At 42.4% G+C, this 13,276-nt stretch overlaps 2 protein-coding genes across 3 annotated transcripts in view; both read right to left on the bottom strand.

Annotated features, from left to right (window-relative positions):
* Window positions 1-5,632, bottom strand: part of LOC101943388 (alpha-2-macroglobulin-like protein 1) — an 85,304-nt gene extending 79,672 nt beyond the window's left edge. Inside the window, exons 1-2 of one of the 2 annotated variants that reach the window (XM_008173622.4) lie at window positions 2,676-5,632; window positions 2,087-2,267 (exon numbers count right to left, since the gene is read on the bottom strand). The gene's annotated coding sequence lies outside the window, so the exon portion shown is untranslated. The other variant, XM_042845538.2, reaches the window with a different exon arrangement.
* Window positions 5,633-5,778: 146 nt separating this feature from the next.
* Window positions 5,779-13,276, bottom strand: part of RIMKLB (ribosomal modification protein rimK like family member B) — a 66,325-nt gene continuing 58,827 nt past the window's right edge. The window contains exons 5-7 of the mRNA XM_005295738.5: window positions 12,726-12,812; window positions 9,893-10,096; window positions 5,779-7,257 (exon numbers count right to left, since the gene is read on the bottom strand). Coding sequence (XP_005295795.1) covers window positions 6,794-7,257; window positions 9,893-10,096; window positions 12,726-12,812 — 755 coding nt within the window. The 3' untranslated portion in view covers window positions 5,779-6,793. The remainder of the gene's footprint in view (window positions 7,258-9,892; window positions 10,097-12,725; window positions 12,813-13,276) is intronic.

Raw genomic sequence — 13,276 nt, 5'->3', positions numbered from 1 at the left:
GAGAACCACTGTGTTAGCCCATGTCAGAGGCAGCTGGAAGTGGGATGCTGAACGTCAGACGACACTAGTCGAGAAGGGCTAAGGTGTCCATTCTACTATGACAATTCCTATGACAGGTAAGAATTGAGTAAAATCACACTCACCATTTAAAGTGACAGTTCAAGGACTCTGCCTCTCTCCTCTGTCCCCCTTACTTCAGTTAACATTTTGCAATCCATCTCTCCTTGAATTGTAGGTTTCGCAGGTCCCAGCCACATTAGTTCCTTCTTCTGCTACTGCCACCTACCAGTTTTATTATTCTGTTGCAGCAGAAGGGCATACAGAAGAAGTTCTTGTTCAGCACTCACATAATTACACAATTGGGATCCCTTTGTCTAAGGTGCCAAGGCTTATTCAAGTTTCTCCAACATTCTCCCCTCACCCAACACCCTTTGCAAAGCACTGGACACAAGCAAGATTAATATCAGGCTTTGAAAGCCATTCCAGCAACAAGGCAGGAGTGGGAGAGTAGAGGATTGAGACATTAGCTTCAGTGGACTGCAATAGCGTTTCTCTTCTACGCTTCCCACCAAAGCCTGTTTATAAACACTATAGGACGTAACATTTTCTACCACCAAGAAAACTTCGAAGAAATGTGTTAGCTGTGGGTCTGAGCTGCAAAGTCTAGAGGCAAGTTCAGATCTGGTTAACTTAAGGGCGACGGGGGGGGGGGGGGGGGGAGAGGAGAGAGAGGAGGAAGAATATTACAAATCCGCAGATCTTTCCCCGAAACAGAAGACACCCAGCCACATGCCTGAAAGCCTGAAAGTGTTACACTGTCTTACAGCAGCTGATTCACAAAAATATACACAAATAAAGGAATAGGCCTGCCCAGTGGTGAGACGAGAGAAGTGGGTGTGTCTGAAAGGAAAAAGCATTGGAAATGTGAGTATAACAGGTCTGTACAATTATCTTGCATGTAAAATTAAAGGCACAAATTCTATACTCTGTTATACCCTTGAAAATCTGGTCATTTCACTGATATTTCAGATTAGCATAACAGAGCAAAATTTGGCTCTATCTAAAATTATTTTCCCCCCCCACACCCAATATCTTGTTTTGAGTATTGCTGCTCACACAAGCTGAATACACAAGCACTCTTCTTTTCTAGAGCATAGAGGAAACAAATTGAGAAGGTCACAAGCAGAATTTTTTTAATGCCTACAAAGATCAGAGTTATTCACATATACAAAAGATCTTCAAAAGAAGGGCAGGCATACCCAGAAATAAATTATATGAGGGAGCACTTGTAAGCCATCCTGAAGTGTCATACTTGCCCTGCTTAGAAACTCCCTCCCATACCCACTTCACATCTTTGCCTCCACCTGTAGAACAAGGAATCTCCTACCCCACAAAGGATTTGGGAGGCTAAACTGTCAACATCTGCAAAGTGCTTTGAGATCAGTGGATGGGAGGTACCTCAGAAGGGCAAATTATTTATTGGTGCTTGGATATTATAGTTAGGAGGATCATTAGAAATGCCTGAAACAGATAGTCCAGAGGTTATTCTATTTAGCAGAGGTATTCTCCCATTTGCCACTTCCCCCATATCTGCAAAATTTTAACCCTAATCCAACCTTTTTAATACTAGTTTTCCATACCTTTCAACTGCTAATTGATGCTGTTAAACTTTGTGCTCACCGTGCACCTGGGGAAGCACCATAACCCTGTGAAAACTTAAGCCAGAATAGCATATTGGAAGGAAAAAGTAGAGATACACACAGAGGATGGTCGCATTTGTGCAGTTAGACATCATCCCTTCAATCATTCTGACACAGCAATGGTATTTAACCCACCCTCACGGTGGCTCACCTGAGCACATTAAGGGAGAAACCCTGAAAAATTTCTTAAAATCTAGCTTGTACACAGGAGGGGGAGGGGAGGAAAGTAGGATTTGCTCTCTAAGCCTCAATACTGAAGACATCCTTTGAGAAGCTTCATCAAACTAGGGGGTGGATGGGGGGAAATGGGAAGGAAGAAAGGCAAACACGTGAGGGTTAAAAAAAAAAAAAAAAGAAAAGAAAAAGAGCAGAAAGAGTGAATTTACCTGCCAACAGGTCGGTTTTGGATGCCACCAAACTGCTGCGTTTACTGTTTTACCAGCTTGCATTACTGGGGAGAAAAGTTTAGGAAGGAACATTCTCAAGGACTTTTCATAAGCTCTCACTCTCGCCATCAGAAAGGGGAGAAGGGAAGTTTTTCTCTGGATTGTTTGACTTTTTTGGCTCCTGAAAAGTTTTGCAAAGAACAGTAAGAAAGTGCGAACTGTTAGAACACATCTTTTTTAAAAGAAAAAAATAATACACACAAAATAGAACAATTTCAGTTAAACAAAATAACAATGCCCACCCAAAACCCACACTTCACTTTGTGAAATTGGTCTAAACAAATGAAAAAAACCCGAACATTTCAACTGAAAATTGGAACACAAGGGGTTTGGAGATTACCAACAGTGGGCTAAAATCCGCCATCGGAACTCTCTCCGAGGTCAAGAGAGACGTAAAAGAAAAACAAAACCAAAGGAAAAGGCAGCAAACACTTGGTTATAAATCCTGCAATATGTTAACATTTTAAAGGAATTCCTAGAACAGTGAAAAATTAAAAATGAAGAAAAAAACAGTAGCAGCAGAGGTTACCTGTCTGAGCACCTACAATTCCATAGAGAGAACAGGAGTGGGTCGTGTGTCTCACACCAGCCATAAAGCCCATAAACCTTCTCAAAAAGAGTGAGCCATGAGAAAGATATTGTACGCACGGGTTGCTTTCACAAAGTCTCTCTAAGCCCGTGAGGCCCCTTACATATTTAACCAACCAGGGCTTTTTGCATTTGAGGAAGAAGAGAGGAGATTTAGAAAGAGTTACTGATTTCACAGGTTGGATTTAAAAGTCCAGTGCAACTTTTGAAGAAATGTCCTCTTTTTTTGGCCAACATACACTGTAGTTCCAGAAGCGTTTCCTGGGCAGATATCACACATGAAAGATTGCAAATGTGAAGCAGGCGTGGAAAAGCCATCAAAGCATGACCACATAGCTCGGAGGGGGTGGAACACAAAAAAAAAAAAAAAAAAAAAATAGTCCATGTGTATACAGAGCATCACTCTTCCATCATGTGTTACAGATGAGGCATTGTAGCATTCCAGAAAGAGGCGATTTTATAAAACACATCAAAAAATTAAAAAAAAATACTTAATATACAAAGCCATACAGACAATTTAGAATTAAACATGGTAAACAAGGAATTGTAAACATGTGATCTAATCTCACAGCAGAAAAATTCACAACCCTTCCCCCCACGCCCCTCAAAAAAATCACTTACAAACAGGATAACAAATTCCATCAGGTTTAAATTAAGAAACTTATTTCTGCAAACAAAAGTTTCTGCTTGGCTCACTCAAGTTTCTCTCCCCTCCCTTAAAAAAATAGACATATTAACTCATGCACCATCATTATCTGTATCAGCCCTTTTAAAAAAAAAAAAACAACAACACCTCAGTGTATCTTGATTACGTTTCCTTTCCAATATAAGCTTCCAAAGCAGAATATGACAGGTAATGTTAGCTCTATTAAGGCACTGGAATATGGAAAGTGTTCTTTAGGATGTGGAAGTGAAGAGAACATAGCACATAGTGCGGAGTTGTATAGTGTTTAAATGTGATGGGAGACATCTCTTAGTTAGCACAGGCTTGATTTTTTAGTTGTATTACATGTGAAACCTATTTTTTCTTCCCCACCCCATACATCTCACTGACCATGGAACAATGGGTAGGTTGGGGAGAGGAACATACAAGATTGATTCAAATAGACAAAGCTTTGAATCCTCAGCAAGGCTTTCCATGAGCAATATCAAGAATTATTGTCTACATGAATGTATGTAAAGTTTTAACTCCTGATCCTCCCCATAACAAGAACTACCCATAGACTTTTCTCCAATCTTGCAAAAGAAGCACCAATCGCACAAGAGGATCTCATTACAAGGGAGCCAGCCACAACATGATACCCTTCAGTCCATTTGCTTGTGTGTTTCAGAATAAAAGTATGTGTACCACTTCACAAATCTGTATTACTCTGAAGTGTGAGTAGGAAATTCTAAAGGTGAGATGCATTAACAAGTCCCTGCTGCCACAGCCTTATTCTCTCAAGCAATGTGGGGACTCAAGACAGCTCAGATCCTATAGCTGTTACCAGCCTCTTTCCAACAAGTTATCTTTACTAACTGGGACAGTAGTGCAGAGGCTCTAGCTGATTACTTCCAGCTGGCATGGAGTTGACTTGTCTGCCCTCCCTCACTTATATCCCACACAGGTGCTCACAGTGTGTATATTAAAGTAGAGTTGGAAACTGCAGGCTCAGTCAGGGAATACAGAACACTATTTAAAAAACAGCTCCTTAAGTAAGCAGATGAGGGGAGAAGAGCTGTGAGGAGGCAGAGCTTTCCCACCCAGTAACTAGAAAGTTGGGTTGGATGTAACCTGTGCTGGGGTGTTTTGATTTTTTATACAAGGAAAAACCTTTGTGTTCTTTTGTTATAATCTGTGCACTTGAAGGCTCAGAAATAAAACCTCAGAGATGACCTTGACTGCTGAAACTTCTTTGTTGCTGGATCATCTGGATCACTCCATCAGCTAACATCAACAATCAACCTTCCACTTGTTTTTAATAATAATAATATTTAATTCTACAAAAAACCCTCATTTTATTACATTCCTTTTTAAAATTAAAAAAAAAACTGTACAAATAAGCATGATCAAACCTCCATGAAAGCAGGTTAATACTGTTCTGTTTATTGCCTCTTGAAGTCTCTCTCCGTAGTGTCCATGAGTTGTGTTTGTTTAAGATCCGAGCGAGTGGTAAAGCAGCAGAGCAGCGGAGAGGTGAGGAGGGGCCACAGGGGTAGGAAGCGCAGAGCCTCAGCGGATACATGGGACATGCTCCTTTAAAGTATCCAGATAACAGCAGCATTGCACACACACAACCCCCCCTCCAAACCCTCTTTTCACAAAACCATCTTTCAGTCGTAAACGTTTTACCTTTTTTTTCCCTAAAAAGAGGCGCATATATATATCTATATATAACTATCTATATATATATCTATATCTATAGTTCCAGTGCTTTATGAACCCAGAAGGAGGGAAGGAACAAGCAGGAGGTGAGGAGGAAGATGGGGACTTCAAAATGGACCCAACACTGCTGTTTTGATTCTTTGTTTCCCAAAACTGCTCAAATTGAATGAGAAAATGCACAGCCAGAAGGACTGAGGAAAGAAAATCAATCAGCCTGAAAAAATGAAACTGAACAGCCCCAAACCAAAACGAAATAAAGCAAAGCACGCACACGTACACAGGGTCCAGGATCCATCTATTCATTGCTTGTGGCCTTTTATATTTTTATTCTAGCTGAGCCTTATTATTTTTTAAATCTGCTGCATAGTTTCCCAAAGCCAAGAACTGTGGTATTTTTCCCCTGGATCCATGCTTTGGAGCTCAGCTGACATCAGAGTTTAGACATTTTCCATGTGGCAAATACAAGCCTAGTGATAGTGGTAATGAACGAACTTCACCTTTATCCTAAATGTCCTCGAGGTTTCAACCAACCTTTTCCCTCCTCCACACCCTACCACATTTCCCGGAAAAAAACGACAAAAATAAAAGAATGATTTACAGGCTTCAAGTCAGTGTTTTGTTAAATAGTTTGTGGTGTTCTCACTTTGGCCACTGTTAAAGATGCAGGCATAGAGAAGGGTGTGTTGGACTAGCATGTATTAAAAAAAATGGAACATTAACATAGCATCTCTCTCTCAAAAAGACTAAAACACTAACAAATACAAGTCAATGCACATTTGTTTTAAACTAGTGTAATTCTTTTTCACATTGGATTAAACATTATTTTGTACACCAAACATTACAATGCTGTTTATCTCCTCCAATCGTGCAAAAATAGTTAAAACGTGCCACTTCTGCCATAAATGAGAACATGACTGATTCCTCTACATACCTGCCCCAGGATTTAAAATGATAAAAAACACAAATTTAAAAAACATCTCCCCTTCAAAAGCTTTATAAACGAATATGGACACATTTTTGTGGACACATGCCAGTTAATACTGAGATGGCAGAAGTCGCAGGTTTGTACTAAAAGCTCAAGTTTCCTGTCCCTGCCCCATCACTTAAGGCCAGATCCTGCAAGGTCACAATGGGCTGATTTTAAGAGATGCTGAACTTTCACAGCTCCCACTTCCGTGAATGGGAACTGCAGATGCTCAGCACCTTTGAAATATCAGACCTTAAGCACCCTCAGCTCTCTTGGAAACTAAAGGCACTCAAGCAATTCACAAGATCAAGCTCTTAAAGAGGTAGGAGAGAGTTCACAGCTGCATTAGTTCACAGATGCTTTTGGAGAATTGCAAGATAGCATTCCAAAACCAGAAGTGTGAATTGTGCTGTAATATCTCCCCATCCATACACGTGTTCTGCGATAAGCTTGGGACCACAGCTGCACATAAATAAAATCCCTATGTGGGTTTGAACTGGGTATCATGGACTAGAGATTGGCTGCCAAAAAATGAAACCAATCATATGTTCTGCAGGATTAAAAAGTAAGAGCAGCAATCAGAGAATATGCACCTTTTAATCTCACTCTTTTGACTAATTCTCTCCCCACTCCATTCATCTCCCTGAGCTTCTCTGATAAACAGCATTGCAAGTTGGTTTAAAAAAAATTTACAGGAGTTTTGTTGGTCATGTATTTACACGTGGCATCATTCCACAAGGAGTTTGATCTCATTGGCTAGTAGCTGGTTCATGTTGAATAAAGCCCCCGGGAGCTTGGTGAGCAACTCTCTCTCCGTGGTCTCAGGGTCGCTGTCGACAGAGCTGGAGCTAGCACTCATATTGTCGACAGCGGCACTAGCTGGAGGGCCCAGCTCTGGCTCGCTAGTCTCGCTGGCCGTGGACACCACAGAGAGCAAAGACATACGCCGCGTCAAGCGACCGGGGGGAAGGAGAGAAGCGGCATAGTCCGCTATGATACCAGCTACATCTAGATTACAAGCCTTGTCAAAGGCAATGAAACCTACATTTGCATTGGCCTCGCAGACGTAGAACGAGCCATCATCTTTCATCAGTAGGTCGATGCCACACACGTCCATCCCCAGGATGTTTGACACCTGGACTGCCAGCTGCTTGCCTTGTTCACTCAGTGAGCACATCATCCCTACACCGCCTGGCAAAAGGGAAAATAAGGGTCAGCCCTCAGGCTGCGATCTGGTCAAAAGTCACCGGCTGAGCATGGTAGGGATGGCTCAGTTCTTGGATGGGAAACATCCAAGGCAAATCCAGAGTGCTGCTGGGAAGGGTGTGACCACTTTTGGTCAGGAAGGATATCAACACATTTTTTAATTGTAGGGGTGTTAAAGTTGACCTGCAAATTAAAAAAAAAAGGAAGACGAAGAAGAAAAAAAAAGCCATGTGTCTGTTTTCCTTCTTTGTTCCGTTAGAAGGTGGTCTGAGACAGTGTCATCCCTCTGCCCCCCACCTCAGAGCATTGCTTGCTTCTCCTATTAGCTACTCAGACCTTCGTTATCCTGGAAGACTACGGTAACTGAAGAATTAGTGATATGACATCACAAAAGATAAGCCTGAAAGCTAAGCAGTTGAGTTTTTCTTTTTAACATTTAAGCCAGACTATTCTTAAAAATTAGATTGACCTAACTACATCAGTGAGGGCTGCGAAAAATTTTGCATCCTGTCCTACATAGTTAGCTCAACCTAACCCCTTCTGTGGACGTAGGAAGCATTTACACCAGTGGTTCTCAAACTTTTGTACTGCTGATCCCTTTCACATAGCAAGCTTCTGAGTGCGACCCCAACCTTACAACTTAAAAACACTTTTTTTATATATTTAACACCATTATAAATGCTGGATGCAAAGCGGGGTTTGGGGTGTAGGCTGACAGCTCGCAACCCCCCATATAATAACCTTGCCACCCCAAGGGGTCCCAACCCCCAGTTTAAGAACCCCTGATCTACAGTATGATACCACAAAAAACACAACTGCAGCACTATAGCTGTGCCACTGTAGTTCAAACAATGCCTTACTTAATTCAAATGCCTAATGAATATTTGAAAGAAAGGGCATCTTTGTTGCAGATTTAGCACCCCGCCCTTTAAGCCAAAGTGTGGGCTCCCAATACATATCTCTAAGCACTCTTAAGAAGCCTTTGAACAAGACCAGGAAGGACCAGACATAGCATTCCAAATATTGCAAGGTGAAAAGTCATAAAACATTTAACAAAAACCTTTTAAGGCCACCTTTACTCAGTATAAAGCAGTCTCTCCACCCCACCCAAAAAAACAAAAGGGGGTGCTGCTGACCTAACATTTTAAAAATCTTTTGCAGATTTCTTAACTCCAGTGTCCAGGTTGAATTCTAGCTTGGATAGCAGTTATTTTGTTTCCCTACAATTCCCCTTGCAGTTTCAATTGTATAGAGTGTTCTTCATTTCCTGTACTAAAATATTACATAGCACTGCTGTTTAATGTTAAAACAGCTGCCCCAGAATGTCTATATTTCAGTGGTGGGTGGGTAAGTGTTCAGAAGTATATCTGGATTTCAGAAATGTATATGCACATGTTTTGCCAAGCTCTTTGGGATCTTTGCTTTAGTGTGCCATATACACTAATGGCCTGATGTTCAAAGCTCCTACTGGCTTTAATGAGAACTGTGGATGCTCAGCATCTTAGGAAGAATTAAGCTATTGAGCATTCTATCTGAAACACCTTTCCTCAAGTCCTCTCTCAAACTGAGTCATGTCCCCTTGTACCTGTTACACTGACAATTCCCCAATTATGCAAACATTTTTGATCTCCCATAACATTTTGAAAACTGAAGTTGTACTGCATGTGAAGGAGGAGGTAAAAATGGGGCCCAGCCAGGGCCAACTCTCCCCCCACAGCACTCCCCAGACTCAGAACTGTGCAGGAGACATTCTCCCCCACCCCCCAACTTTGAGGGCACTAGGAGCCATGTGTCTTTGGGAAGAAATTGCACGGAGAAGCCAGTCAGAGACTGAAGCTGGTCCAGCAGCTACACTAAACACTTTAAGCAGGGGCTGACAGACACTGATGTCAGGCAGCTCTTTCCAGTTTGCACTCTGAACATTCTCTCCCCTGTGCTGGTTGGTTTGCTCCAATCCCTCCCACCCCCTTTTTTCCTGTGTCTTTCTATCTAGCTCAGCGGTTCTCAAACTGTGGGGTGCAGCCCCATTTTAATGGGGGTGCCAGGGCTGGTTTAAATTTGCTGGGGCTCAAGTTACAGGCCCCCTGCCTGGGCTGAAGCCCTTGGATTTTGGCTTTGACCCCCGCACCTGGGGAGGTGGAGCTTTGGCTTTGCCTCCCCTCCCCCTGCGATGGCGGGGCTTGGGCAGACTCAGGCTTCGGTCCCCCCTCCTGAGGTCCTGTAGTATTTTTTGTTGTCAGAAGGGGGTCACAGTGCAATTAAGTTTGAGAACCCCTGATCTAGTTTATCCCTTTCTAATATAACCCCACTGAAAGAACAAAAATACCATGGCACTAACATGACATTTGCCACCATTGCATCATTCACTCTGCTTTTTCCTCCCACACTGTCTTATCTATTTAGACTATAAGCTAATTGTGGCAGGGACTGTCTCATTCTATGTTTGTACAGTTCCTAGCACAATGGGGTCCCATTCTCAGGTGACCCCTAGGCATTACTGTAATAAACATCAATCAATAAAAAATAAAATGTGAAACTTCTCATTTAAATTGGGGTTGCCACTCATCTCCCATTGGGCTCCACAAATTCCAATCAAGACCACAAACAATGCCATTCCTACCAAGTGAGCAGTTGCTCTGCATCCTTCCATCTGTTGAGCAGCGCAGCATGGTCCCCACCACGCGGCCGCCTACCACGATGACACGCACATCCTTGCCATGGGACTCCTTGACATATTTCTGGAACAGGTAAGGGGCCTCATGACGAATTAAATGGCTCAGGTCTGCCAAATGGTGCTTATCTCGTGCCAGGAATACAGCTTTGCCTGTTCCAAGAGAAAACATGGAGTGGGGACTGGTGAAAGAGGGCAAGAACCACTAGACTTGTCTTGTGTTATAGATTCAGCACATGAAGAATCTCCAAAAAAACCCTGCCTATCCTCATGAGCTGGATATATTTTATATCCCTTTACACATTCTCCTGTATAGATCAGTACTCAACTGCTTCAGTGCTGCTGAATGTACCAAGTACTGAGACAGTCAGGGTGGTAAGTCAGCCAAAAAGGCTCTTTAATAGAGAAACTGGGCCTTGTAACTCCCACCCCTTTTGGGACAGGTGCCTGGTGAGAGAGGAGAGGAGTCACAAACCACAGAGAGAAGCACACATGCAACCAACAGCAAAACTTCTCCCCCATTTCAGGCAGAAAGCTGGAACTTCAAGGTATAAAAACAAAGTTAACTTAGAACTCTACCCAGATGCACTGTAGGAAGTACGCTATGGCATAAGTCCACTGCTGTAAAATCCTTATAATAATACATGAGGAAAACAGCACCCCTGTACCCACAACAACCCAGTACTGGGGTGACAGACGTCCAATGGAGCATAAGGGTTTAGACAGAAATGTAGCTGTGACTGACTCTGATGGAGCTGATAAAATGACAACTTCAGCAGTTTATTCCACTAAAAATAAGAACCTGTGGGGCATCCTGACAGTTGGTGAAAGAGGGCTAGCTTGATTCTTTAGAAATTCAATGCCCCTTGCCAGCAAACTATTCTAAAGACTTGCTTCAGCCAATCTCTGATTTGTTCTTTTTACTCCTCACCTTGTTTTCTCAGCTCACCTCACAGAAACTTCCCATCCCTCCACGTAACCTCCCTGGTGTCTGTGAAAGGCACTTCGGGAACAGACTCCACTACTCTGCAACTCATTTCCTTTCCTTCATCAGCCTTACCTCTTACTTGCTCTCCTCCTCTGTCGACACCCCTTGTTTTATGTGGCACATTAGAGTTACATTTTGCAGTAAGGCACCACCAATTTATGTGGCAGAGCTTCACTGAATTATGCTGCAACATTACAACATTACAAAATCCCTTGATAAGCTGCTTCGTTTAATGAAGAAACAGGAAAAAAAAAAAAGCAGAAGGAAGAGGAGATGAAGTACTGTGTCGGGGGTACCACATCAGCAGACTCTGCTCCTTCAGGGCTTAGGGTCTGTGTAGCAAAAGACTCCTATATAACATGGAGCTGCAAAAGACCGCAATAATGGAGCTCTGCTTCTGAAGGATTTAAGATGGTACTGGTACCACCTACTCAGTCCCAGCAGCACGTAAACTCATTCTCCTCATGCTGCTTCTTATCCCCTACTTCCCCACTCTCACCAGCTGCTGTGCTCCAAAATGGGGATAAAAAAAACGAGGACTTGGAAGATGGTAGGAAATTGCCCATTTCAGTGGGATTATGTGGTACCAGAGATGTGTGGCATTTTGATAAAAAGCGATGTGTTCATTTGCACTGATGCAAATTGCACTGCAAATGGCCTTAGGTGTGAATGGTTAAATTTATTCACCATATATAACATGCAAGCCATAGTTTTCTAAAATATCATTTGCTATCTGCTCTTCTGTATTTAATTTCAAAGTATTTAGGGGGAAGCTTTTCATCTAAGAATCCATGCCACTGAAACGGCACTGAACAGAGACACCGGATTAAGTGTATTTTAAAGTACCCCTTATAAACGGGTTTATGCAAGTCCAGGTTGGAGAAGGAGAAGAAATTTGATAGCTGTAAACTATCTAATTGATTTTATTTAGTAGATCTAATCAGCAGAATACCATAGAGTGTCAAGTAAAATCCTGGGTCCCACATATTCCACAAATATGAAATTCACCCTTTGCTGCATAATCATGCTCCAGAATCTAAGGCTCTGGCTACATAAGAAACTTTCATCACTAACTAAAATCAGTTTTTAAAGTTAATTTAGTTAAATTGGTGCAATCACCTGTGTGGAAACATCAATTTACACCTGTCTTCATTTGATAATATACTGATTTAACATTAAGATAAACGGATTTAACACTTAACATTTAAATTACAAAAATGAGGTTCTTATTCAGTTATTTGAAGCTGCTGCTGAATTTGCCCAATGTCACAGAATCAGAAATCCTGTTGTAGAATTTAGGTCCAGTTTGGTACTTATTGCCTTGCAACTATTGACAAAGCTAAGCAGACAGAAAAAGATATTAAGGGTCACTGAACTGAGATGTAGTCTCTTAAGCCTATTTAGAAATTTCCCCTCAATTCCACTATTATTCCAAGTCCTGGAGCCTCTCTCCACAGTTGTGCCCATGCCACTCAATCAAAAGCTGTAGAAACCTTCTGCTATTCCAGTCCTGGCTCCTCACACAGCTCTGCCAATGCACCACATGCAAGATCCTTGTTATTTCTATTCTATGCTCCTTGAACAAATTACCAGCTGTATTAAAAGCTGCCTCCCAAGTTTGAAGTCTGTTCAATGCTCAGAAGCAATTCAGAAGTTGGAAGGATTTAGACAGAGAATGAAATCAAAGTCTAACCCCCAACATAAAGCCTCTTCAAATCCTTTCCCTTCACCACACATGGAACCCTGCAATGCTGGTTACCACCACACCCCTCTTCCCCACATCTCTGCACCCACCTCGGTGACCTCGTGTGTTCTTCACCACCATGGGAAACTCCAGCACCTCCGCCTCATCAATCATTTTGGCAAAGTTCTCATGACCACCTGACAAGAAGAGAACCAAGATATGTTACATGTTGCCAGTCAGATACTATCAATCTAATCTGTGACTGCTGGATACAGACTACACCCCTTCCACCTCCGATCTTGAAGACAGCAGTGTAGGCCAAAGGTTAATAGAAGGCAGGTCATTCAGAAGGATCAGCACTTCCCTGACACGTGTCATCTATGGGACATTAACCCTTAGTAATTGGGAAAGGGTACTGTTGCCCTTATTTCATCTTCCTTCCAAATATGCCCCAATACTCCCTGGAACTCCTGATCCCTATCCATGAGGATAAACCCTATCCCCAAATCTGAATGCCCCAAACTCTATTGCTCTTTCCCGCTCCCTATTCCATCTCCATGTTTATCAACTCCCACCTACCTGCCTCCCACCTACCTGGCAGGGAACCAACAGGGGGATGCTCTGGAGACACAGGTCCGCCCTGGCTACATGTAGCAGGGGG

This window comes from Chrysemys picta, chromosome 1, assembly GCF_011386835.1.
Source record: "Chrysemys picta bellii isolate R12L10 chromosome 1, ASM1138683v2, whole genome shotgun sequence".
NCBI classification, from domain to species: domain Eukaryota; kingdom Metazoa; phylum Chordata; order Testudines; family Emydidae; genus Chrysemys; species Chrysemys picta.
This window is presented reverse-complemented; position numbering and strand designations above follow the sequence as displayed.